The 24,608-nt window shown below is 51.0% G+C and overlaps 5 protein-coding genes across 5 annotated transcripts, besides 1 other annotated feature; 3 read left to right on the top strand and 2 right to left on the bottom strand.

Annotated features, from left to right (window-relative positions):
- Window positions 1-1,067: 1,067 nt before the first annotated feature.
- Window positions 1,068-2,188, top strand: PODANS_4_7450 (uncharacterized protein; the record flags this gene model as incomplete). The annotated part of the gene is made up of 2 exons (XM_001906055.1): window positions 1,068-1,517; window positions 1,577-2,188. The coding sequence occupies 2 exons, from the start codon at window positions 1,068-1,070 to the stop codon at window positions 2,186-2,188; spliced, it is 1,062 nt and encodes a 353-aa protein (XP_001906090.1).
- A 288-nt stretch (window positions 2,189-2,476) lies between these two features.
- On the bottom strand, window positions 2,477-2,988 carry PODANS_4_7460 (uncharacterized protein; the record flags this gene model as incomplete). Its single annotated transcript, XM_001906054.1, has 2 exons — window positions 2,477-2,539; window positions 2,596-2,988. The coding sequence occupies 2 exons, from the start codon at window positions 2,986-2,988 to the stop codon at window positions 2,477-2,479; spliced, it is 456 nt and encodes a 151-aa protein (XP_001906089.1).
- Window positions 2,989-5,686: 2,698 nt separating this feature from the next.
- Window positions 5,687-7,363, top strand: PODANS_4_7470 (uncharacterized protein; the record flags this gene model as incomplete). The annotated part of the gene is made up of 4 exons (XM_001906053.1): window positions 5,687-5,752; window positions 5,852-6,279; window positions 6,338-7,109; window positions 7,172-7,363. Coding segments are annotated over 4 exons (1,458 nt in total), but the record flags the coding sequence as incomplete, so codon positions are not given.
- Window positions 7,364-8,134: 771 nt separating this feature from the next.
- PODANS_4_7480 (uncharacterized protein) lies at window positions 8,135-9,520 on the bottom strand (the record flags this gene model as incomplete). Its single annotated transcript, XM_001906052.1, has 1 exon — window positions 8,135-9,520. One exon carries the CDS (start codon window positions 9,518-9,520, stop codon window positions 8,135-8,137), a length of 1,386 nt encoding a protein of 461 aa, XP_001906087.1.
- Window positions 9,521-10,589: 1,069 nt separating this feature from the next.
- On the top strand, window positions 10,590-12,590 carry PODANS_4_7490 (uncharacterized protein; the record flags this gene model as incomplete). The annotated part of the gene is made up of 3 exons (XM_001906051.1): window positions 10,590-11,006; window positions 11,072-12,406; window positions 12,462-12,590. 3 exons carry the CDS (start codon window positions 10,590-10,592, stop codon window positions 12,588-12,590), a joined length of 1,881 nt encoding a protein of 626 aa, XP_001906086.1.
- A 1,474-nt stretch (window positions 12,591-14,064) lies between these two features.
- Window positions 14,065-14,162, bottom strand: a tRNA (tRNA-His).
- Window positions 14,163-24,608: the final 10,446 nt, after the last annotated feature.

Raw genomic sequence — 24,608 nt, 5'->3', positions numbered from 1 at the left:
GGAGAGTTGATGTTGGCCCGATGGCGGTCAGGTCTCAGGCACGCCTTTGTCTTCTTTCAACGGGCCCCTTAATCCGGACTGACAGTCAAGTCTCCAACATACAGAATATCCAGGCTTTGATCTCTTGTATACCGATATCTTGTCAAGGAGACCACTTTAAAGCAACCCGGGCCTGCCGGGTAGTCCCCGCGGAGTTAAACAGACAAGTACAGCGAAGCGGGGTAGGGAACAGCCATCTCCTCACCTTTTGTAGATGGGCATACGACACCATAGCCCAATGGGCGGTAGCTGAGGGCGAACGGCAATGGCAAAGGCGGAGGAGTCACGCGTGCCTGGCCGGTAACATTTGATCCTCAGAGCTGACCCGGAATCGGGCATGCAAATCGACGGCTTGGCTCCGGTTTTCTGGCTTTGCTGTTGCAAGTCCAAAATGTTGGAGGGGTAAGAAATCTTTGAACTCCGCTCACAACATAGTCTTATTAAAAGACTCAATATCAAAAGTACATCTGACACCAAAGCAACCACAATGGCCCCAAGGCTGAGAGTAGATAACACAATCAATAACAAGGCTGCCACTTCAGCTGATGGATGCATGGAAGTGTTGAAAGATGTCTGATGGAAAAGCACTCGGCGAAACCACTGCCTCGGCTCCAGCGGCCCCAGTTCCAGCTCACCGTTCATGACCAATCATGTTCCACCCCGATCGCCCGAACCGCTTGCAAAGAGCCGGCCTCAACCTTTTTTCGGGGTAAGAAACCCGCCCTGTAGTTTTACTGGGCCTCTGGGTGGAGGGGCGCCGCAACAAACAAAACTCCAGCGGATTCAAGAGAGATACTCAATTGTACGCAGCAAAAACCATCATGACCCTGCTGATTAAAAACTGCGCGAATTCGCCCCAACCATGCTCATTTTCAGATTCCCAAAAACTCTTCTCTTTCTGTTCTTTGCAGAGGAAAAAAGAGAGCTGAGAAACAACCACCACTTTTTTCCACTTTGAAACAAGACGTCACCGTGCAGCAAGACGCACACGCACACACACACCTCTTCAGTGACAACAAGTACACCCTATGTACCTATCATCACTGTCCTCAGTTGCTCGGAGGTCGTGCGCTACCCTTTCCAGGGGCACACGACCACCACCAACAACACTATCAACAACATCAACACTCAACACCACAACACCCTTTGCCTCTGTATTCCGCCAAAAACATGCATCAAATCAGCAAACTAGAAGCAGCTCCCACTCCCCCATGGGCACGCCACCCACCAACCCCCGCAAAAAGGTCACCATCGGTACCCTCCGAGCCATGCACAAGAGGGGTGAGCCTATCACCATGATCACTGCCCATGACTTCCCCAGCGCCCATGTGGCAGATGCCGCCGGCATGGACATGGTCCTCGTCGGCGACAGCCTTGCCATGGTGGCCCTCGGCATGGAAGATACATCAGAGGTTCTTCTGGAAGAGATGCTGTTACACTGTCGATCCGTTGCACGTGCCACCCGAGCTGCCTTTACTGTATGTGTTCTATTCTGGTCCCCTCTACTCTGCAATAGACTGACTGACATTCCTCCTAGATTGGTGACCTTCCCATGGGCTCATACGAGATCGCCCCGGAACAGGCTCTTGAGACAGCCATCCGGTTTGTCAAAGAGGGCCGCATGCAAGGCATCAAGCTTGAAGGCGGCAAAGAGATGGCTCCCACCATTGCCAAAATCACCAGAGCCGGCATTCCAGTACTTGGCCATGTAGGCCTCACTCCTCAACGGCAGAATGCCCTGGGTGGTTTCAGAGTCCAAGGCAAAACGTCTGACGGTGCTATGAAGGTGCTGGAAGATGCACTCGCCATTCAAGAAGCCGGGTGCTTTGCCATGGTCCTGGAGGCAGTCCCTGCCGAGGTGGCATCCATCATCACTGAGAAGCTCTCTGTTCCAACTATTGGCATTGGTGCTGGAAACGGCTGCTCTGGTCAGGTGCTTGTGCAGGTCGACATGACGGGCAACTTTCCCCCTGGAAGGTTCCTCCCCAAGTTTGTCAAGAAGTATGGCGATGTCTGGTCAGAGAGTCTCCGGGCCATTGAGACTTATCGAGACGAGGTCAAGAGTCGGCAATATCCTGCCCCTGAGCACACGTACCCGATTCCAAAGGATGAGCTCGAGGCGTTCGCGGAGACGGTCAAGGATGTGTAAAGAATATTGGGATTTGGGGGTGTTGGATGCTTCGCATGGCGTGGTTGTCCCTTTTGCACTTGGGTTCAGCGTTGTGGTTTATTGTATGCATTGGCGGTAACTGGTTTTCTGTTTGGCCATTTGATTGCATTTTGGCGGATACCATGTTGTGTTGATAGGTAGTTAGGATGCCTTTGGTGCGTTTCATCAAAGGACTCTTCAAATAATACTCAAGGATAATAGCTTCATGCTTTTGACTGGGACACATAACTTTGTCGCGGTTTCGGTCATGCCAGCATGGTTGACTTACTATCCAAACGCAGGAGTAATCGAGTAGGACACATTCAGTCTGTTTTCCGAGTCTTTGAAGCACTGCAGCCCGTAGTGTTAGCAAAGTGTCATGTCAGTACAAGTCGAGTATCGCTTACCCTCCATAGGTTGCCCACTACCTCGTCTAGTGACGGGGCAAAGGTGCTGTTAATGTAGAGAAACACACTGTCTGTATCCCTGACCTTGAGAGATCTCCTCAGATGGGCTACAACACTCTCAAACTTGTAGCTGCTGGAAACCTTGACCTGCTCTCGAGGTACGGCCGGGGCTGCTCCGACAGGCCGGAAACGCACGATGACTTTCTCCTGAGGGAAGGCTCCGGCAGCGGCGAGGGCAGTTGTGGCATCACGGGGCAGGGTCATTAGAACTGTGGATGCTGTCATGGTAAGGGGCAGATCCGGAGAGTCACGACCTTCCAAAACAGGGGATGCCGGTGGTGATGTATTGGTGTCGTCCGCTGTCGGGCGGGAGGGTGAAGGTGAGGATGCCATGTTGGCTAAGATATCGGTTGCTGTTCTCCGCCCTTTGGCTATTTGTTGTCAGAGATGATGGACAAAGCGGAGTGGCGGCTCAGTAACGAGCAAACGGATGAGTATCTGTGTTTTTTGTGAAAGGTTTCCCAAAAGAGGAGTCGTAAGCTTTGAGGTTGTCCAGTGCATCAGGGCAACCAGGCAGCCCCACGATCGATCATCAATCTTGGCATGTGCTTCTTGTGGGGGACCCCACCCCACCATGTGCTATTTTCAGGGTTAGGGTATAGGATGAAGCTGTCAACAACCACACGCTTTGCCGTCCATTTTGACGACAATGGCTTTGGAAATGTCAGCGGGCCGGGCCGACCTTACCAGGTTGGCTGGTTTTGATGTATAAATATCAAATCCACGCTTTAATAGCTCCGCGACGCAAATGGAACGAAATGGCACGGCAATTGCGGCTCCCTGTTTCCATCAGGCTGCCGAATCGCCCGACTTTACTTACCTAGCTAAGAGGTCTTTGCTTTTCTTCTCGCCGCTGAGTAACAAACATGCAACGCAACCTTGACCGCTTCAACACCTCAGACAAATATATATATATATATCAAGTGGCATCCGATGCTTCCATGACTTCGAGAATATCGTTATTCGTGATGTGGCAGTCCTTGCATTTAGATTAGGAAAATCCATAGCCCGGCGCAGGTCCAGGCGGGACCAGAACATCCAGCCATGTTCCTTGGAGTTGTCAATATCAGGGTCCAGACCCCATCAGAACCTTTTGTCGTAGGTAAGGCTGACACCCAGCAGAGGGGTTGCAGCCAATCACAGCACGGCGCCGATCGAGCTACTGCCGGCTTGGCTGGTGGAGAAGCACGCACCCGCAGCCTTCTCCAAGACAAAAAGTGGCATGATTCTGCTCTCAAATCAGCCCAAATCAAAAGAGTCTGCGTCAGAGCTCCAATCCCCCGATTGGCCTCTGGCCGCCTTCCCAAAGCTCCCCAGAGAATCCGTAAAGTGTCTGAGTGAATTTCCCAAGCCCAAAAGTCAGGCCATCTCGACAGCAACAGAGATCCAGCAGCCCAATCGGCTTCTAGCAGCAACTCCTAGCGACCTCCTGGAATACCAGGGTGCCACACCCATCGAGATCTTCAACGATCCCAGGCCCCAAGAAGCCATTTGCAGTTTCACTCACTTCACGAGGAGTGTTTGTTGCTTGTGATCACTGATTTTACCCACCTCCCACACGTTATCCCGCCGCCACGCTACCAGCAAAAAAAAGTTACAGCCTCCCTCTGGTGTCCATCTGTCTGTGTGTATCTTCGGCCCGGCTCAACAACACCACCATCCATTTTTACCCTCTCTGGCCGTTGCTGCCAGTTGCCGAGACCGAGATCGTCTTCCTGCAAAGTCGTCCGTTACTGTCAGCCCGCCCCTGTCTGGCTCTAATAGGAAAGGAGATTCTGCCACTGGACCGACATTCAGTCTTCCTGATGCTGCTCTTCGACACTACTCGACAAGGGCCCTAGGTACCTCCCATATTCTCCTCGAGCCCGCTTCCGACTTCCCGCGCTCTCTCTGTCTGTTTCTAGTACACTTCCTGTACATAGCTCTCTCACACATACAGCCCGACAACATCACCTCCCGCTCGTCAGCTACCGGCCTCCATAAACCGCATCTGGAGCGATACCTTCCGGGCCAGGTACACAGAGGCACTACGCTCGAATACGGATCTCGAAGGACTCGACGCCATAGGCGCAATAGCCCCCCTTTTCACTCGTTATCGCCGCTAAAGTAATACTAGACCTTGCCGGTGTCGACTCGACCGTCACCTTCGTTGTGTACTTTTTTTCCTGTCTTCTTCTTTATCACTCCTATTCCCCTGTTGGGAACCCTTTCCGGACTGCTCGCAACACGGCTACTTGCATTGCAGCATTTGTCCCACGATAATAGTTCGCTGTTCGCCACCCTGCATTTCCCTAGAACCTCCGACTGGGACCTCTTAATTCAACCTACCTGTATTTGCCATCTTGTGGTAGCTCCAACAGCCCTTGGCTAGGTGCTGCCATATCCGTCAGTGTTCGTGGTCTTACTACATCTCGTGACTATCGGCACCCGACTCCGACCCTCACCGTCGTCCGCTGCTGTGTTCAACCGCCAGCTCATGAACATCTACCCACTGCTGCGTCTCTGTGGCTGCTGATCTTCTCCTCGGAAACCACCCGCCGCGCCTCAAGCATCCAAGCCAGCCCCCGCGCTCGATTACACAACACACTCACACTCACATTCACACTCAGTCACTCAGTCACTTACCTCACCGGTGATTTCAACCAACTCATTCTGTCGGCGCCTGCGCACCCTTCTTGAACTCGTCCAAAGCAAAGCAACCTTTTCAACCCAATCCAGCAACTTTGCCACTCAATTCGGTCTTGGCACAGATCGCCAAAGTCTGAACTGTGCACCTGCAAGCATCCCGTTGTTCGTCTGGAGGCCAGACAATACCAAGACCGAAACGAGGCTTGGAGTAAGACGCCTCTCGTCTCTCGATTTGGGTAGACCTTTCGGCCTTGCCATCACTTGACGGACAAGACCCCATTTCTGCCAAACAAATCCCCACCAAAAAAAACCGTTGAACTTCTGGACGAAAAGTTTCAACACCACCTGGATCCCGTCCCGGCGACTTTACCCCTTTTCTCTCATCGGCCACCCCAAACGGCATGCACACGCAACCATGGACTCGGACCCGCTAAGACATCTCGAGTTCTTCTCGATGCCCAATAACCAGGTATGACTTTATGAGCACACACAAGACACTTTGCTCATCACTCCTTCTGGACCTGACCTGGTGGGCCCTTGGCTCTCTCTTGCTGACACATGGATTCAGACGGTCAACCCGGTCGACCAGCCATTCATGACCAGCACCTCGGCTCAGGCACCACCAATATGGAACACCACCGGTATGGGCCTGGATGGTGGCATTTCTATGTCACCTTCCACAGCACCAACCCCTCCGTCACTGGATTCCATCGCCCAGCCCTCCTCGCTCACCGGCTTCAACAGTATCCCGCCAGGCATTTCTTCCGCATCCCAAGCTTCAACCCACAGCAGGCAGCCGCGGCCAGTATTGCCAGCACGAGGCGTGCGGAGGGACGCCCACGAGCGGAAACGGTCAAGGCTCAGTATGGACGCAACGCCGCTAGATTCTGTGGATTACTGGCTGGATTTCGACAAGGATGAGGGGCTGGCCAGTATTCCCGAGGGCGTTGAGGCTTCTAGACGTGAGGGAGAACTAAGACCACCTGTAAAGCGGAGGTGAGTGTCGGTTGGATGGGCGCAATAGCAGGCAGGGTACAGTGACTGACACGAATAGTTCCAGAAACACTGCGCATGCGGGGGGTAGGCTAAAACACGAGGAGATGATGGACGACAGCGCGTTGGACAATGCTCTCTCGGATGACGACGACGACGATGACGGGTTTTCTTCGATTAATCTTGCCGACCACATGTCCATGATCGAATCTGCGCCACCACCCGAGGTTCCGCCGCGGGAAGGGCTCTACTCGACGCCGCTTAGCTGGGAACGACCGCAGCCGGGCCTGCGCATGGACTCTTTGATTGGTCTTAACAATCAGGCTTTGAACGAGGCGGAGCAGAGGAGGCTAATAGCGATTGCCATGAATCCGGGGTCGAGTATGGGAGGGTTAGGGTCGAATCTGAACTTGAATTTTACGGGATTGAACCCGGGGATGAGCACACCTTTTACGGCAGGGGGTTCGGGCAGTGGAAGTATGGGAATGGGAATGGGCATGGGGACGGGAATGGGGATGGGAATGGGGATGGGTGGCGGTATGGGTGGCCCAAAACCAGTGTCACCGCCCCATTCGACGACACCTCACCCGAAACCGGGATCTTTGCACCAGCCAAAACGACAGGGCAGTGTCAGTGACAGCAAGGCCAAGGAGAAGGTCAAGGCGGCAGGAGGGGACCGGACGGCGCATAACGATATCGAGAGGAAATACCGGACGAATTTGAAGGATAAGATCTCGGAGTTGAGAGATGCTGTTCCATCGCTGAGGACGATACCTGAAAATGAGGAAGGGGAGGACCCGAATCAGCCGTCGAGGGCGCCTAAAGTCAGCAAGGTGGGTTTAATATCGACCATGATCAAGCTCCTACCAATAAAACTAACCAATACTGCTTGTAGGGTGCGGTCCTGACTAAAGCAACCGAGTACATACACTGGCTCGAGCGTCGAAACAAGCAGATCGTGCAGGAACACCGCGAGCTCTCGAGACGGTTGCAGGCCTTTGAACAACTTTTGAACGCGACGGCAAGACCGCAGTACATGATGCCGACGTATAGTAGGACGCTTTTCGATCCGAGAGGGTTCTGTTGACATACAAAAACTATCACCACCAACATCATCACCAATCAAGCTTTCTTCTATTTCTTCAAGAAACACATTTCTTGTATATACCACTTTTTTTTATTCTTTTGTTATTTAATTCCTACTCCCATCAAAAAATTGGCGGCAAAGCGGCTTTCTTTCGTCATCTGTGTGTTTGTTGATTGAAAGGGATGTGGCGTTTTGGGGTGGGAGCATTTACATTTTTTTGGAGGGTTCATTTTGGAAGCATGCTTAAAAATAGGGGTTAGGGGGTTGGATGGGTTGAGAAAATTACATGTTGATGTTGGGGTTTTTGGGTCGGTTTTCTTTTGGGTTGGACAGGCCAGGTCTTATGCTCGGGCTATCATTGTCTTGGGAACTTGGGTCCCATTTTCATGATACCGATGATAGTTTACTTGGGATGAATCGCCATGAAGAGAATGGAGAATCGTATCTCACATTGGTTTCTTGGTGTCGTTGAGTCGAGTGGTATGAAAATTGTGTATGTATGCCTTGTTACTGACGGCTCATGATCGGCAATAGCAAGAGATTAATAGCAGTAATTGGCAAACCGTCAAACTAGGCAGAGCAAGTAAAAGGGGGAGGTACTTTCTCTGGCTCTGGTGGAACAGCACCTTAACTTAGAATATCTACCCATGAATCAAATGTTAATATCAAACATGGCCTCTTTGTTTCTACAGCTTAATGTATGTGTCACCTTGCTTTTATTTACCCCCTTTTACATACCCTCATCACCTATCGTACAACAACTACACCACCCTACCTCAGCGCTTCAATATCCTCCACCTCCTTAACCGCCTCGGTCGTCAGCACATGCGGCCCCTCCTCATCCACCGCAACGCTATCCTCAATCCTGACCGCCAACCCCCTAAAATGCTTGGGAAACCTCTCATCATCCGGTACATAAACCCCCGGCTCCACCGTCACGCAGTGTCCCTTCTTCAACGCCACCGACCGTCCATACCCGGGAACATCATGAACATCCAACCCGACATAATGCCCGACATGATGAGGAAACAGCACATCCATCAGATCCTCCCCTCCCTGCCCCGTCCACCTCTTCGTCCCCGCTGTCAACCCCTCAAACCCCAACAACGCCAGCTGCTCCCTCAACCCATTCTCCGCCGCGCGGTGAATCTCATCCAGACTAACCCCCGCGTTCTCCCTGCACAGCGCCACGCACTGCCTCTGAACGGTAAGCACAGCATTGTAGAGGTCTTTTTGAGCAGGGGAGAATTTTCCAGACACCGGCCAGGTCCGCGTGATGTCAGTGACGTAGTATCCGTACTCACCCCCCGCATCGACCAGCACGGTGGAGTTGGCGGGCAGGTCGGACGTGTTATGCACGTAGTGGATCATGCAACCTCTGCTTGCGCCAGCAACAACAGGGACATAGGCTGGCCCGCTGAGGCCGTGCTGCGTGAAGCCGTAGTCGAGGTAGGCGTGGAGGTCTTTTTCTAGGGTCCAGGGGCGGCGCATGGCCGAGGTGATCACCCTGCCCGAGACCTGGCCGGCGTGGCGCATGGCGGCGACTTCGGCGGGGGATTTTATCGCGCGGAGGGTGTTGACTAGGGTTTTTAAGGGGGAGGTGGGCAGGGAGAGGGATTTGAGGAGGGGCCCGATGTTGGAGGGGGTGGTGAGCGAGGGGGGGATGTCGGTGAAGATTTTGGAGGCGCCGCGGAGGAGGGAGGGGAGGGTGGTGGAGGCGCGGGAGATGTCGTAGCTGTTGTCTGCGTTGAAGACGTCTTCTGCTGCCGAGAGGCCGGACCAGGGGCCGGACCATTGTTCTGCGCGGGGGTCTTTGGGGCGGCAGAAGAGGGAAAACAGATAGTCCTCGGGGCCGGGGCCGGTTTTGCGGATTACGGCGAGGGATTCGGGCTCGAGGAAGCCGGTGAGGTAGAGGAAGTTGGAGTCTTGACGGTAGGGGTAGAAAACGGCGCCGGAGCGGTATTTGAGGTCGGCGGCGGCGAGGAGAGCCACGCCGTCGGGGGGGAGGGAGAGGGCTAGGCGGGAGCGGCGGGAGGCGTATTCGCGGGCGGTGATGCCTTGGGTTACTGTGAGAAAAAAGTTAGTGTATATGTTTGTGAGCGTGTGAGGTTGGTTACATACTTTCGCCTGGTTTGAGAATGTGAGGGTGTGTCTCATAGACGGGTTGGCCGAATTCTAGATCGGCTGCTGAGACTGAGGTGGCATAGTTGCGAAAAGGTTTTAATCTTGCACCGGTAAGGGTGAGTGATTGTTGGAATGGTCGGTATATTTGCTGTCTATTTGGGGATGAAACCAGACTCAGTTGCCGTAAGGCAGCTCTGCCTCTTGATAATCTCATGATGTCTCTTTTTTTTTAGTGGTCTTGTGAGCTTTGGTGGATGAGATGAGGCTTTGATAGGCGAGAGAGAATTTAGTACATCTCAGCAAAATGCAATCCACACAAAGAACGTGGGCAAATCTCAAAATTCCACACCCAATGCCTTCTCACAACACGCTATTCCTCGCAACTCAAGAAATTCTCAAGAGTATCTCACAGCCCAGATAGGAAAGCTGGATCTTGAACAATGTCGTCAGATGGGCTGTGCCAAGCTTGAAGATGTCGAGGTTGGCAGTGCCGACAAGTGGCAGTGGATATGCAACTGGGGGGCGTTGCCGTGCGCGACAGAGGGGGGCAGTTGGCAGCCGCGTCGGTGGACCCAAGTTTGTTGTGCTGAACTCAAAGTGGGCTTAGTCGCGGGAAAAAGCTTGGACACTGATGTTGACTTGCCGCTGCTTTTGAGATTGCGCGACCTTTTCCACACACACCGAGAAACGCCCCAGTTGCCGACACACCTTCACTTTGATAGACCTTGGTTTGAAGACTGCTGCCGGGCAATCTTTGAGCCATTGAAGGTCTGTGGTGTTTCCTCATCCATCCCTCCAGCTCCAGGGCTTCTCTCAAGTCCTCAACTCCCAACGCGTCGCCATTTTCCGGCTCCATCAGTCGACGCGTCCATTTTTGGTGTGCACGCACGTCCACACTCCAGCCCGCGTTGGACGGTCGTTGCTGCCAGCACCCAGCCCCTCCACATCCGACTCGCACTCTCGCACAAGACCGCGACCACGACCGCCCTTTTCCTTCCCATACCTCACTCAACATCAGACAGACTGCCCCTTAGCATGTTGAGTGGGCTTTCGTATGGCCGCAGTATCTCTATCGCCCGCCCCCTTCCACCAGCTCTCTGCCATGTCGACCGCCAGGAGAGTTCCTCTTTCGAATAATCCCAATGTCGCCAATTCGCCTATGCGTACCTCGGCCGCCCTCAATGGTGCCAAAAAGGTTCGCTCCCATGCTGAGCTCCTTAGGGAGGAGCCTTATGGCCAACCTCCACCAGCAAAGCGCCAGATGATCGAGCGCGGTGTCGCATCCCCCAGCCGAACGAAACCATCCCGAACTATCGTACACAGAGGAACCACCACCCGCGCTGCTGTCACCACCTCGCAAAAGACTTCACAGGGAGCCGTTGAAAAGGCTTCTCAATTAGAGCTCGCCGAGTGGAGGGCCACCTACAGCGCTCGCTTCCCGACCTGGGTCTTTTACTTTGAGAGTGTTCCTGATGAGCAGCGGTCCAGATTGGCCAAGCGGGTCAATAACCTTGGTGCTGTAAGTGATGGTGTTTGAGACTCGGATCAGTTGAGCCTGAGAGACTAACGTGCCACTTGGAACAGCGCGAGGAAAAGTTCTTCTCGATCGATGTGACTCACGTTATCACCACCCGGCCGATCCCCCGTGCCGAAAAAAACTCGGCCCACGATCAGGAAAATGCCGCCGAATCCCATGGCTCCGAGCAGCCAAAGACGATAGACCCATCCCTGTTAAATCGTGTTGCGGAGGCACCTCCTGTGAGGAGGAAGCTTGTGTTTGATACGAGTCGGAGGATGCCAGTCCCAGGGCAGGATGCCAAACCACAAAAGTCACGCAGCACAGACATCTTGCTCCGCGCTCAGGACATGAAAATGAAGTTATGGTCGGTCGACAAGCTCACGAGATTTCTTGAAGCATTGGAGGCGGAGCCGCACAAGAGCACCAACCATGGCCGCACAGGGACCGGCAAGACGACGGATCGATCTAACCTTCGTCATCTTCTTCAGCAGGAGCGGGTACATGGCCCGTCAGATCGTGATCCGACGGTTGCTACCAAGGAGATGCATCACTTCAAGGGCCCGTATATCTACATTTACGATATGGAAGAGAAGACGAAACCGGTCATGGCCCGCGAATATGCCAAGGTTGCCGATAAGAAGGATGGAGAGTGGCCGCAGTTCCGTGTAGCTTCTGCTGGCCGGTGCCCATTTGTGCAGGATTATGAAATCCCAGAAAAAGAGAACCGCGAAAAGACGAAAACAAAGGAGCGCGCCGCCAAGGCAGCTGCCGCCGAAAATGCTGCCAAACTTCAGCCTCCAGAAGTGCCAGCACCCAAGCCCGCTACAGGAAAGCGGACTCTCGCCGTGATGGAAGACGGGCAAAACAGAGGCACCCCGCCAGTCGCCGCGGCTGATGCGTTGGATCGATCTAGGGTTTCCAACCCTCCCCAGATGGAGTTCCGTACCCAGAACGCCTTTATGAGCCATGCAAAGGCAGGCCGTCTCCTTGCTGGCGAGCCCGTTGCGTCTGGTCTCCAGCAATCCGCCGTAACATCGGCCATCCGCTCCCAGATGATCTCCTCCACTAGTGGTGTGCTAGGTGCCAAGGCGGGCACCAGTAAGGAGATCCACGGGTTGCAACGTAAGGTTCTGGCGAAGGCCGGTCCCCCTGCTGTGTCCCAGGACTTGAGCTCGCGCCGCATGGCTGAGATGAGCCACGATAGCACCACGTTTGTCCGGTCTGCGAGTGCTAGCAGAGCTACACACCGCAAGCTCGAAACTGTCGATGAAGAGGAGGCGGCGAAACAGAGAGAGAAGCTGCGTAGAACCGTCAGTTTGCCCGTTGCACAAAGACAGAAGCGTGATCCCAAGCCAGGGTATTGCGAGAACTGCATGGATAAGTTTGATGATTTTGACGAGGTAAATATTTTATTATGATGTTGTTTTGCTGTGAAGCAATGCTGACGCAACCTAGCATATTCTTACCCGCAAGCATCGCAAGTTTGCAGAAAATGACGACAACTGGGTTCAGCTCGATGCCCTCCTCGCACTTCTCAAACGCCGTCCCCGTCACAGACACGAAGTTGACAACGACGAGTGGTAATTTGGTTCACACTCCCATTTCGTTCCGCGCTCCTCCTCCGCGTGATACCCATTTCTGTCTCGATCCTCTTCTTCGCATATGGCACATCTTGGGCCTTTCTTTATGGGTCTTGGGTTGGGTTTCTCTTATCTCCTTTCTTTCGACGGGCTTGTGATCGACGACTCTAGCATTTGCATGGGGCGCGCTGTCTGTCTCATCCGCAAGAGACACCATTGGTAGGAGGCAACAATAACGTTACGAGCATATCTTTCAAGAGGTGGGGTGGGGGGGTATAGCAAGCCAGGGTGGGAAGGAGTGAGCGGGTGTTATGTGGAATTTTTTTGGCTTGTGATGTTTGACTTATCTGTAGTTGGTGTTTGGGTTGGTTGGCTGTCCCCCCTTTTTTTCGTTTTTTTGTTATCCAACTGGTCAATTTGGTTTGATCGGTTCGCGCGGTTCGTGTCCAGCAGTTGACGGGACAGAAAAGGGGGCAATCATTATCACGGGAAGGGGAGAGGGGCGCATGAGACCAGATGACGGGATTACTAGGCAGGCCTTTTGCTCTGCTCATTGGGCTTGGCTTGCCGGTTGTTGGATGTATTGGGAATGAGCTTGCCCATTGTTGTTGAGCGGACAAACCAAAAAGGCAGAGGGATAGGACGGTGACGGAATAGTAAGGAAGCCAGATGATGCTGTCGATTGATGATGGGTTGACAGCGAGGAGACGAGAAAGACTTTTGGAGGCTGCGGTGGTTGCGCGGCTTGGAAAAAGGAGGTCTCGTCGAAGATGGGTTCCGCAACTTACTATCTATATATTATGCTTTGGGCATGTGTATAACTGTATGCTAGGATTATGACAAGGAATTAAAGGGATTACTGTATGTTTGGATCGTCTGAGTGCTTGGTGTGATGTGTTGGAGGTTGCGCCACGTTGTCTTGAATCTTTCCAACTCTGAGGTAGGCATCCCTTTAGATTCAAGCTATGCCATCATAGTCTAGAGACAGGCCCGAGGTCAACCAACGTTCAGTATCAACCGTCGTGTTTCGTCATCCCAAGATAGGTAGTTCACTGCATTTTGTGATACCCGTCTTCGGCGGTTGGGAAAATGGGTTGCCCCTTACAAGTGTCATCTAGTTGCGGTAGTTGGAAAAGTCTTTTCCACAATAAAATGATTCACCATGAAGTCTGCCGTTTTGTCCATCCAGCATGCCTTGGTTCTAGCCATCGATAGAGAACAGCATAGCAAGGTAGGATTGATCATCTTGTTCTCCAAAGCCCCTGGGCTTCCCATTCGATGCTCTTTCAGCTTCCTCCTGCTTCTTGGCTATGGAGTAGGTAAGAGTGATGCATCACCTCCCTCTTCCCGGTCGGTCCAGGTTTATGGCGTTGCTGAACGCAAAAGTAAAAGTTTTTCACTGATGTAAAAACAAAAATGGAGAGAGAGAGAGAAAAAAAAAAAAAAGGCTGATGTGAGGCAGAATTGGCAAAAGATATTGGGCGACCCCGGAATCGAACCGGGGTTTCTTCGGATCGTATGTGATGTTCTTGCGAACAACCACAACGAAGCGTCCTGACCACTAGACTAGTCACCCGGTGAGGTAATACTGGTTGATGGTGGGGATGGTAGAAGATGGGCATATGTAAGGGTCTGGCTAGGAGCAGGCGCATTTTTTCCCTGAAGATAGGCAGCTAGCCACATCTGGGAATAAGGCTCCACAAATGACCTTTAAACTCTCACAAAAGTCTTTAAGCATTACTATAGCCGCAAAACGTGGATAAAAACAGGTGTGTATCATGCAATCTATCCCTTTTCCACATTTCTTTATATTTTATTACTTACTTATGCGCTTTAAAGTAGATAGCTAATGGTAAAAGTTGTGGTAAGAGTTGTGGTAAGAGTTGTGGTAAGAGTTGTGGTAAGAGTTGTGGTGAGGGTTGTAGTGAGGGTTGTAATAAAATAAAGGTGGTGGTGAGGATGGTAGTGAGGGTGGTAGTATAAAGGTTATTAGTAGATGCCTTATGTTTAAAATTATAATTTGAATAAGCTTGCATTTCTGAGGCTAGCTTTTACAGTGTTTTTAGTTGATTTGATATTCGAGAGCTTTTGCAAAAAAGCCTTCTATAGCTAGTTAGCGTGCCTGTCTTCAGGAAACAATAATGCCTGCTCCTAGCCAGGCCCTATATGTAAGGTAAAGTTGTGTGTGTGTAGGTTGAGTGGGGTTCGGGGTTGAAAGTTGGGTGTGGGGTAGGGTTAGTGTGGTGATGCAAAGTTAACGCCTCTTTATCTGCAAAAAAACATTTGACTAGTTGAATGTAATAAAAGGACTTGAGGCCTCAAAAAAACTTGTAAGAATAATTGCAACTTGGAGGGGTTGTTAGCATAGTGTTGTGGTGATAGGAGATGTGCTCTTCCAGGTGGCTTCCGAAGTCGACTAGGTAGGTTTGCATATGAGAACTCAAGATTGTTTGGCTGACTAAAAGAAAATCAAGGATAAACTTTGGATGGGTCCGTCCATGGTAAAATTAAGATATGAAACAATCTGCCTGTTGTTTGCTGCCGTCTTTCTTAAAGCTTGTGGACATAGTGACTGACTTAAAGGCCGGCAAGCCCACAGCGGTGGCAGTGGCTACGGCAAGGAACACTGAGAACTTCTAAGTGGGAACTCATTACAAAAAATAAAAGAGTAGTAAATATGATAGAGAATAATGATAAACAGATCTGTTGTACATTCACTAGTAATTTAGGTACACCCGTAAAGTTGGTGTGCTTTGCTTTTAAAGCGATTCACCACTCACCACCTCCCACACTCCACAACTACTTTAACCCCTTCCCACCCCTGATTCCCTTGTTTATTTTGCTCTCTCCCCTCAGTTGCCACAGCAAGCCTCACCAACCAATCCCAACCTCCCCCCTCCCACCAAGCCTGGTACCCACCTAAATAATTCCTTGCTCTGACCTGTCTACTTCTCTGACACTTCCTTATCCCGACCTGTCATGTCCTCACAATGTAAAACCGGACAGAAGCAACACCCATCAGCAGATCCCCCATCCCCAACAGCACAATGATGCCGTGTGACAATTTCTCCCTTTCAAGATCGGCACTTCCCACACTTGGCCCAAACCTGGTTCCGGCAGGCTGAATACCAAGGAAGATGCCCTAGTCACCGGGGACACAGCCAGTCATGATGACGACGGGACTAGACAAGAAATTGGGGGTCACCGGACCTGCAGAAATGGTTACGAGCTTATTCTCTTCAGGGGCCTGTTTTCTGGGAGGTACTTGGAGAGACTTGTCGGCTACGGTAGGTACCTGGGCAGTACTAGATGTAAGTAGTGCGGTCGTCCCACGCAAGGCTGAGGGAAGTTGTCGTCCCAACAAATGAGCTCAACTACGCTCTCGATGTAAATAGGTAGTGTGTACATCCAACCTACTACAAAGTGATGATGAAAGCCATCATCGGCGATTGACTCCCAAACCCCCTTGTCTGATGAGGTGATCATCATTCTCACCGGTGAAGAAAACTTGCTTCCCCCTTCTGCACACTCCCATGTGTGATTAGATTGACAGGAGCCCGCACCGCAGCCTCATGATAATTCTGACAATGGGTATCTCATAGCTAAATGTCAATGTCAAGTCCATATCCCTGTCCCATACCCGGCCCTTTCTGCATTCTTGCCCGACGAGAATATTTCGAAAAAAAAATAAGCACCAACCCACGCCCCATGACGTCGGCTCCCGTCGGGCATTCCTGTCGTGACCGTGGGGGCGGTTGTCCTAGTAGCACTTCCTTGTCTGAAAACATCTGAGATTAAAAGAGTAGCAAAAAAAGACCAACTTCCTCATTAGGAATATCCCACAGACTGACTGCCTTGTCTTGCTTACCCCTGAGTAAGAAAAGCGGCTACGCAAGGGGGGGTTAAAAAAAGAAAAAGTCTAGATGCCGATGTTCACTTGCATGATGCACTCTTTCACAAAAGAAAAGAAAAAAAAGAAATTCACGTTTGCCGCCGCCGCCAGTCTCAACTTTGACGGCGGCGTTGATGAATGAATGTGCTGTAAGAAAACCCCCCACACTCTGCCCAGAGAAAATTGCCGCCCGATGCCGGTGGGCAACAAACCCGTCATTCACAGGGGTCCGGAAGACTCAGGTCCAGCCCGGGCCTGCCGTGTCCTGTCATCAAAATTTTTCTTCCTTCTCGCTCTACAGTGCAAATAACTTTTCCCTCTGACCCGTAAATATTGAAAATAGGATCGGGTATTACCTAACCATTCCCCGTCATCAAATATCCCCGGCCGTCATCGCGTTAATCTTAGTCATTACCCGTCAAACTTGCGGAGGGGAAAAGGTGGGTACACTTTCGGCCCCGATTCAGCGGAGCCCCCGAGTTTATTGTCTATCCACATTCCGTGCGAAACCCGAAGCTTTTGTCAACGTCAGCCGGCCTGTGGGACATTAGACGCCGAAGCGGGGCGCGGTGGGATATAGTACATAGACAAAGCGGGGAGCAGTTGTTTGTGACAAATTGCCTGCCGGTGGAAAGAAATTACCGTATAAACTCGAGAAATACATATTTTCTCCTCAGCCAAACCTGCTTTTATATATGGGACCTATATCAACCGAGGTAATTGAACTGCTTTCCGGACTTTTTATAGTTACGCATCAGTAAAAGTTCAGCTAGTTACGCTGAAAACTCTATAAATACTAGCTGTAAGTAAACCTATAAGTAAAAAAATAAATAAACTAGACTTATTTTTTTTAAAAATATATAAAGCTACTAATAAATGCTTAAAAATAAGTTTTATATTTAATAATATTAAATAATCTATAAATTATAAATTAATGTAACTAGCAAAATAATTTTTATTATATCTGTTAATGTGTGGGTACTACTAAGTGCCATATTTACTGCTCTACAAATTAATATTACAGTGGGCAGCACTGCTATAAGCAGTAGTGGAACTTCTCAGCTTGGATCCCTTTCGAATATTCTTTACAAGGGACCTTTGAAGGCTTACAGGGCTACTGTGGCCTGAGGCTTAGTCAATAGATACTAGAACCTTCCAAAGTGGCTACAAGCTTACGTAGTAAGTTGCCACAATAGTGTGATTTATAGGGCATCCTTGCTACCGAAAGTTCTATGGATTTCCGTGAGTCTACACTAGACCCACCTAAGCCCACCAAATACCCCAAAGTGGTATAGGGGCTTCCAGGGCCTACAGGACCCACGGGAGGCCTACGAAGGCCTATATATAGACCTCTCCTCTCTCCTGTAGAATAGTTCCTTTCTTTCTTTCCTTAAGGGCAAAAGCTTAAGGCTAAGGCCAAAGGCCAAGGCCAAAGGTAATAAAGGCAATTCTTATTCCTTATACCTCACTGTATTACAGTGCTTTACCTTCCTTCGGCACTGCCGTCGTATCCTCCCGCTTCCGCTTGCGCACTGCTGTATTTTACAGCAACCCTGTATAGGTTCTATATTATAGGCCTATTAGGGCTCACTAGCTAACATTAAAGAAGGTTATTAAATATATTCCGTTATTATAAAAGTATAAAAAACTATAAACAAAATAATTATATGATATAAAAAATAATACAAATTAAAGTGTAAAGTAAATTAAAAATAAGCAGCTCCAAAAAATATTCTTAAAGTAAAGATTTTTAAACTATAGTTAGTAGGAGTCCTAAACTTGGTGTGATTCCCTCAACTATAGCTTAGAAGCTTATAATATTTAGCTTTAGTACTTTAGTCGTTATATATTATACTTTTAAATCTACAGGAATTAATATTTAAATTAATTAAAAAGGCATTTTATTAATAAAACTTTATATAAATAACCTAATTAATAAATTTAGGTGAAATTAACTGATTTTAGCTATGTATAACTCTACGTAGTAGTATTAAAATAATGAAAACGTAATATAGTAGTGGTAAATTAAAGTATCAAGTGAGTAGCTGTAGTAGTTTAATACTAAGGAAAAGTGGAATATTGGTCTATAAAATAGTAGCCCGGAAGGTAGTTTGATTGGCTCGGTTGACACAGGTCCCATATATAAAAGCGGGTTTGGCCAGGGCAAAAAGACATATTCCTCGAGTTTATACGGTACCACAACTAAGTAGATTTGTTGGCAGCTGGTGATACTATGACCCCCAAGAGCGACAAAACCTACACATAGTAGTGTAGTCCTCCGCGGAAATGCCTAGTGCTCTGATCGATCAGGGGTAAGATTCAGCAAGTTTTCCTGTCCAGCTATACGAATAGCAACAAGCTACTATTGCTGGGAAAACGCAGCCGCTCCCCCGCTGAGGGGGCCAACGACATTGTATTGGAGGGTGGGAAAAAAAGAGCCGGGACTCATCGAGTGAGACAGAAGCCCCTCCCCCGCTTCTTCCCCCTCCTCCCTCTGCTGCAGGCCATGACAAAGTGATTCCGGATTGTGTTTAGCTCCCGCTTTCCCGCCCTCGTGAAAATGTGCGTATTAGCAGACACTACTGCGATGTATCGAATAGTTGAGACGGGATGTCCTGACAGCGTTTTGCTGCATCGCCCTGCAAACTGCACGCCGGTGGAGCCTCCCATGCGAATGGCAAAATTTCTGCGCGACCCGTGACAGCAAGCTGCAGATTCCTTTTGCAGATGCATTTTGGGCTGGCTGAAAAAAAGGTCCTTGCTCTTCCCCGACTCGATGACTTCCATGAGAGGGCGTTGTAAAGAGTGGCGGTGTATCCTCGATTGTTGGCACCACATACCTAGGCACCCGCTGCTCTGTGAATCCTGCCGATTCTCTATGTCCGGACCGGTGTGTGTGTATAGAATAACCTTGGTCAAAGGGAGCTAGTGGTGTGATGCATTTGCATCAATGACCCTCGGGGAGCACCATGGGTGCGTGGCCATGGTGGACTCTCCTTGGAAAGCTGATCTGATCAAGGTCAACCGTACACATGCACTGTGCAGCTCTGTAGCAGTACCCCAGAATCGCGGCATGGCTGGCAATAGTGATCAACAGGACTTGCAGCTGTCAGACATGGGAAGACTTGTGAGGTCTGTCAAGAGGGATTGGTGAACTTGCAGTTTTGCTGGCTTGACGGTGAAACCTCACGTCGCCGAACGACGTGTCACTGGCCTCCCGCTCGGTGTGCAGCCGCGTCCCAGGTTAGGCAATCCTTACATAAGTCCGGCCTGACGACCTGTCATCCATTAATGTATTCTCTGACCGGCGTGGGTAGCTGTTGGGTAATGTGCAGAAATCGAATTGACAAAGTGAATTGGGTTCAAGTGCAGTCAACCGAAGAGATCAGCCTGGATGTGACAGACCAGAGGTGTTTCTGAAAATCTTAGAGCAACAACCAGCACGCAACAGATGCCCAGCGTCAATAACGACGTACCTGGAATAGATGCCAAGACGTAAAGAATTCAAGAAAAAGCTGAGCCATGATTCTTCATGCGAGGCCCAACAGGGCAAGGAAATCCAGCGTACTCCGTGCCTGATACATTACTCTCCTGAGAGGCAACTGGCCTAGGTCTCGACCATGACTGCTCCCATGACAGAATGTTCGCTCGGTCTAAAAGAACAATGTGTTTCCCGAGTCCGCTGGTAGCCCGAGATTACGATATATCAGCTGATACTTATGTTGGCGGTGGTACAAGGTCCAAATTCTTTCCGAGTGAAGTCTTGTACAACATCTGATGGTGGGTTAGGTTAGGGCTCATAGCAAGAGGCGTCCTGTCTCGGTGGTCGTCGGATACTGGCGTTCCCGATGTTCGTCGTTCTGTGATCCGGTTCGTGTAAAAACTGAGCCATCGGATGAGGGAGGCGGGCCGCCCTGGTCAAATACTTTTTGGCCACACCAGATGTCAGCCCGGACCCAGACTGCCACGTGGAATCGTGTCTTGGTTGCAGAGGAGAGGCGGCCAAGAGGTTGAGGAATCCTACCCTGCATCACATGGGCCTCAACCTACTCTAGTTATTTTGGACATCTTTGGCTGGAGGACGTCCAAGCCCAGAGCATTCCCCGCGTCAGCGTAGCCAATAAAGGTGAAGAAATGGCCCGTCAAGGTGTGGATGATGCCTCCTTTGACCCAGGGGCGTCCTCCATCCCAGCGGTGCTGCGGTACATGGCTCGTGCCTCTTTCTGACCTTGTGACCGAAAGACTGATTCCCAGTCAACCAATTCCATCCCTTCTAGCAACCCAAGATCGAAAAAGCTGCATACGGCTAAGCAGAGCGGGAGGACTGTCTCGGCAGGGAAGACCGATCATATTGTGTGCCCGAGGCAACAAGGTGGACAGACAAGCCATCACCAAAGTATGTATGACATTGCTCTTTTCTCCCATTGGCCTGCCGAAGACTAGTGATGCTTTGACTCCGCAAGTGAGGGTATACGCTATGAGTTGACGGCCAACGAGGGATTGGAAGCCTTTGTCTATAGGCGAAGACCAATCTCTAGTCTCTTGGAATGGACCCAAGGTCGATCCATCTCGGCAACTTGAACTTGGTGGTTCTGGGCCACCATCGAAACAACCTAAGAAATTGATTAGCTCGTCTAACTCTTGCAATCTGATTTCTAGTTGGCGAAGGGTCGCCACAGGCAGTGTATGACGAGCCTTGCATGGCAAGGTGAGATCGGTGAGATCGTGGGGAAACCCTGACAGCCCCAGAGTTGGAAACGCCACGTCCAAAAAAAGGGCTGATGCATGTTCCATCGGAGGAATTTTCCCAATGTATTTGCGAACAAGAACGATTCATCTAGGAGTGCTCGAAGGGCTGCGTAACAAATACGTAACAAAAAGAGAGCGAGGCCAACCCGCTCTTTTCCCTCGATTTCTCCTGTCGTCATGAACAAGATAGAAACAGACATACAAAACGACACGGCGTTTTGCTCCAGGTACTCCGTACTTGGTACATCACCGGGTACTGCTCCAGAATTCTGACTACCATCAGCGTAAAAGCCAGTCTGGTTAATCGGATGCTAATACATCAGAAAAATTCTGCAGCTCAAAATGGGCACAACCTGTGAGACAGGTGACCATACAGTCTCAGGCACACCGTTATCCCAGACCGCCGGATCAACCGTCAACAATGGTGGCTTGCATCTCGAGGTGTTGGTGATGATGGTTGCTTGTCTTGGAAGGCCGCTGGATGACAGGATTTCGCGGTTGCACGACCTTGAATTGGAAGGAAGTTGGAAGTTGGTGTGAGTGACGCACTGTATGGATCCATCCCACGGCACAGTGGGTCACTGCTTCTGTCTGAGGGAGTGTTTAGGCGAACGTGGGGGGTCAGAACCTCCGGTCCGGGAATTTCACCCTCACGGCAATTGAACGTCAATTCATCAAGAGCCAACGCCACCACAAGCTCAATATCAGATCTCAATCGTACCTCGATCTTCTGTGCCTATATCTCAATCTTCAGATATCAAATTGTACATTCAGCGGAACAAACACTCCCACCTGGCAACCCGTTCTGCAAAGCTTCAGCTTAGAAACCGATCCAACCCTAGTCACGCGATCTTCGTACCCTCGTACCCCAGCTGTGTGTGGGTCCTGTCTGGCTGCATGAAATACCTCCACAGTGCAAGCTGATATTGACTTCCACACTGGCCTGGTACGTTGTCTTGATGAAGGGAGGAATAGAATAATTTGCTCCGCGAGTTTCGAATTGAAAAGGTATGTTTGTGCTAGCCAACATCTAGACAGCAATTGGACAGACAGACAACCGCCGGGACTCCCACGCCGCGATTTCGGAGCGACCCCCACCAAACCGATGGCCCTTGCAAAGTGCCAAAGATCCAGAACCGAGCTGTTGGAACGTGGAGTTTCAGCCCAGAGCGCGGGAGGGCGAGTTGGGGGTCTTCTTTTCCGAAAAAAAACCACCCGACCACTTCCCCCACATCTTCCCCATCGACAACATCCCATCACAGTGGATATCCTGATACGTCCTCTTCCTGTCCCCCGCTTACGGCAGGTCGTTTATTCCTACTACGATCCATTGCGATTATTTGAGGATGACACCAACCAAGACCTTGCAAGACCAAAGGCAACGTCAGCCACCTGCCCTCACAGCTCTAATGCAGACCGAAGGCCCACCTCGCTGTCGAAAAAGTGTCAGGTGCCCCTCCAAGAACCCCTCACTGCCCCTCCATGGGCGCGTCGTTGCACCCCAATTGATCCAAAAACAGCCAGACGCAGCACCCGCCATTTGCTATGGACGTCGGCTGGCCGTGCCTCATTGGCGCCAGCAACGAGTCCAAGGGTTGGCCAGACGGAATGGGTCTCCCAGTGCAGACGGGCCGCTGAGTTGTCGATTGCTTTGCTCCTCAGCCAAAGGACTACAGTTGCACCCCAGCGTGCCACCGGTGTTTATATCGCTGAGCACTCGAAAGACAGATCGCATGATTAGCCTCTTGTTGCATCCCTTGCTGCTGCTGCAAGGCTGTCCTGATGACCTCGAGCTGGACTGCCAGCCGTGATGCTGCTAACCAGTCGACATTCGCCAGCATCGTCGTCTCGCCATTTCCCAATCAGGCTTTCCGAGCGGCTCACATCCGGGAATGGCGCATCGCAAACTTGGACCTGGCAGTTGCTGTGCACCAGTTCCGTGGTTGAGCCTCTTTGGACCACCGCCGCTGTCGTCGACAGACGCCGGTAGGTACAGTGCCGTGGGGAGGTCGAAAGGGCCGGCCCATGATGTAACACCAACAACAAGGCCAATTACTGGGTCAACGAGCCAATAGGAACCGCACCACCAAGCTTTTGCCCGGTGCTCCACGATACTGTAGATGAAGGACCTCGAAGGGCAACGGGACCGCGGCAAAAGATATTGGGAAACACTTAGTCGATATCTATTCGGCAGAATTTCTGACCCATGCAGCAGACGCTGTGCTCCCAACATAACGTAGTAGATGCAATTAGCAACAGCTAGAACCTCTTCTCTATCTGGGACAGCGAGAAGTCCCCACTGCAACCTGTTGCCGCCAATGCCACACAGCGAGTGTGCACGAGGACACGGCTGTCCCCGCGTGAAATGCTACCGTGGTGTCCGTTGAAATATGGTCTCAATTGAAGGGATGATTTACATCTCGGAGCAGGTCTCGTTGTCAAGCAGCATACGTGGAATTTCACCACACGGCCACATAACTAATCAATTCGCGTTGGCAGGACAAGAATCGATCTTGCAGTGGACACCTGATCAGCCTAGAGACATCGTGTAAATGTCGTCGACAGGGCACTTTGGGATAGGATCTTACCTGGCTTTTGGCTCTTCATACTGACCTCGCTTGCTCACCCTCGGGACCCGAGGCAACAAAAGACACCGGACGAGGCTTAAAGGCGTCTGGCGCCACCCGATGTCATAGGTGCTGACAAAAGGTGTGGTTGCCCGGCAGATGCACCTCGTCCAAGTAGGAAAAGGGGTTTCTCTCTTTCTCTTCTCTTTCATCAAGTCCTGCAGTAGAGGCTCCTTCGCATAACTGCCTGTCATACACTGGCACACAGATGGATGTTCTGGAAACTAATTCTCCGCATCGATACCGGCCAGAGGTCTGTCTATCCCAAGGCCCAAGGGAAGTATTTCCCGCCTGGGACTAGCGCCTTGACCATGCCCTGACCATTTCCCTGCCGAGACTCTAGTGGTACCCGGTCAGGTTTGGCAAGCTAACCCCCACACAACACCCGCAAATCATTCGCTTCTCCAGATCCTGGGACCGCCGGGCTCCAGAAACACCCCAGGTTTTGCTCCTGGGGGCAGCCCGTCAGTCCGCACTGTGCTCAGGTACATGGTCGGGCGAGCCAAGAAAAGTGACCATTGACGAGCCCATCATCCTTGTCGACGACGCCGAGTGGGCGTGCCATATGGTCTTGCGCTACAATTCATAGCCCGCCAATTCGAAGTCACTTCATGGCTCAGCTTGCTCACATCCAGCGCGGTTTGGTCAATGATCAGTACCTCGGGGTTGGTGCCCTCGCAAGTAGCTAGTATCCTGGGCGTTTTCTGCAGCAGGCGTCCGAGACGACAGTCAGAGGAAAAAGAAAGCCCATAAT

This window comes from Podospora anserina, chromosome 4 (genome assembly GCF_000226545.1).
Source record: "Podospora anserina S mat+ genomic DNA chromosome 4, supercontig 4".
Taxonomy (NCBI): Eukaryota; Fungi; Ascomycota; class Sordariomycetes; order Sordariales; family Podosporaceae; genus Podospora; species Podospora anserina.
Note: the sequence above shows the minus strand (reverse complement) of the source record. Positions and strands in the feature narration are given on the sequence as shown.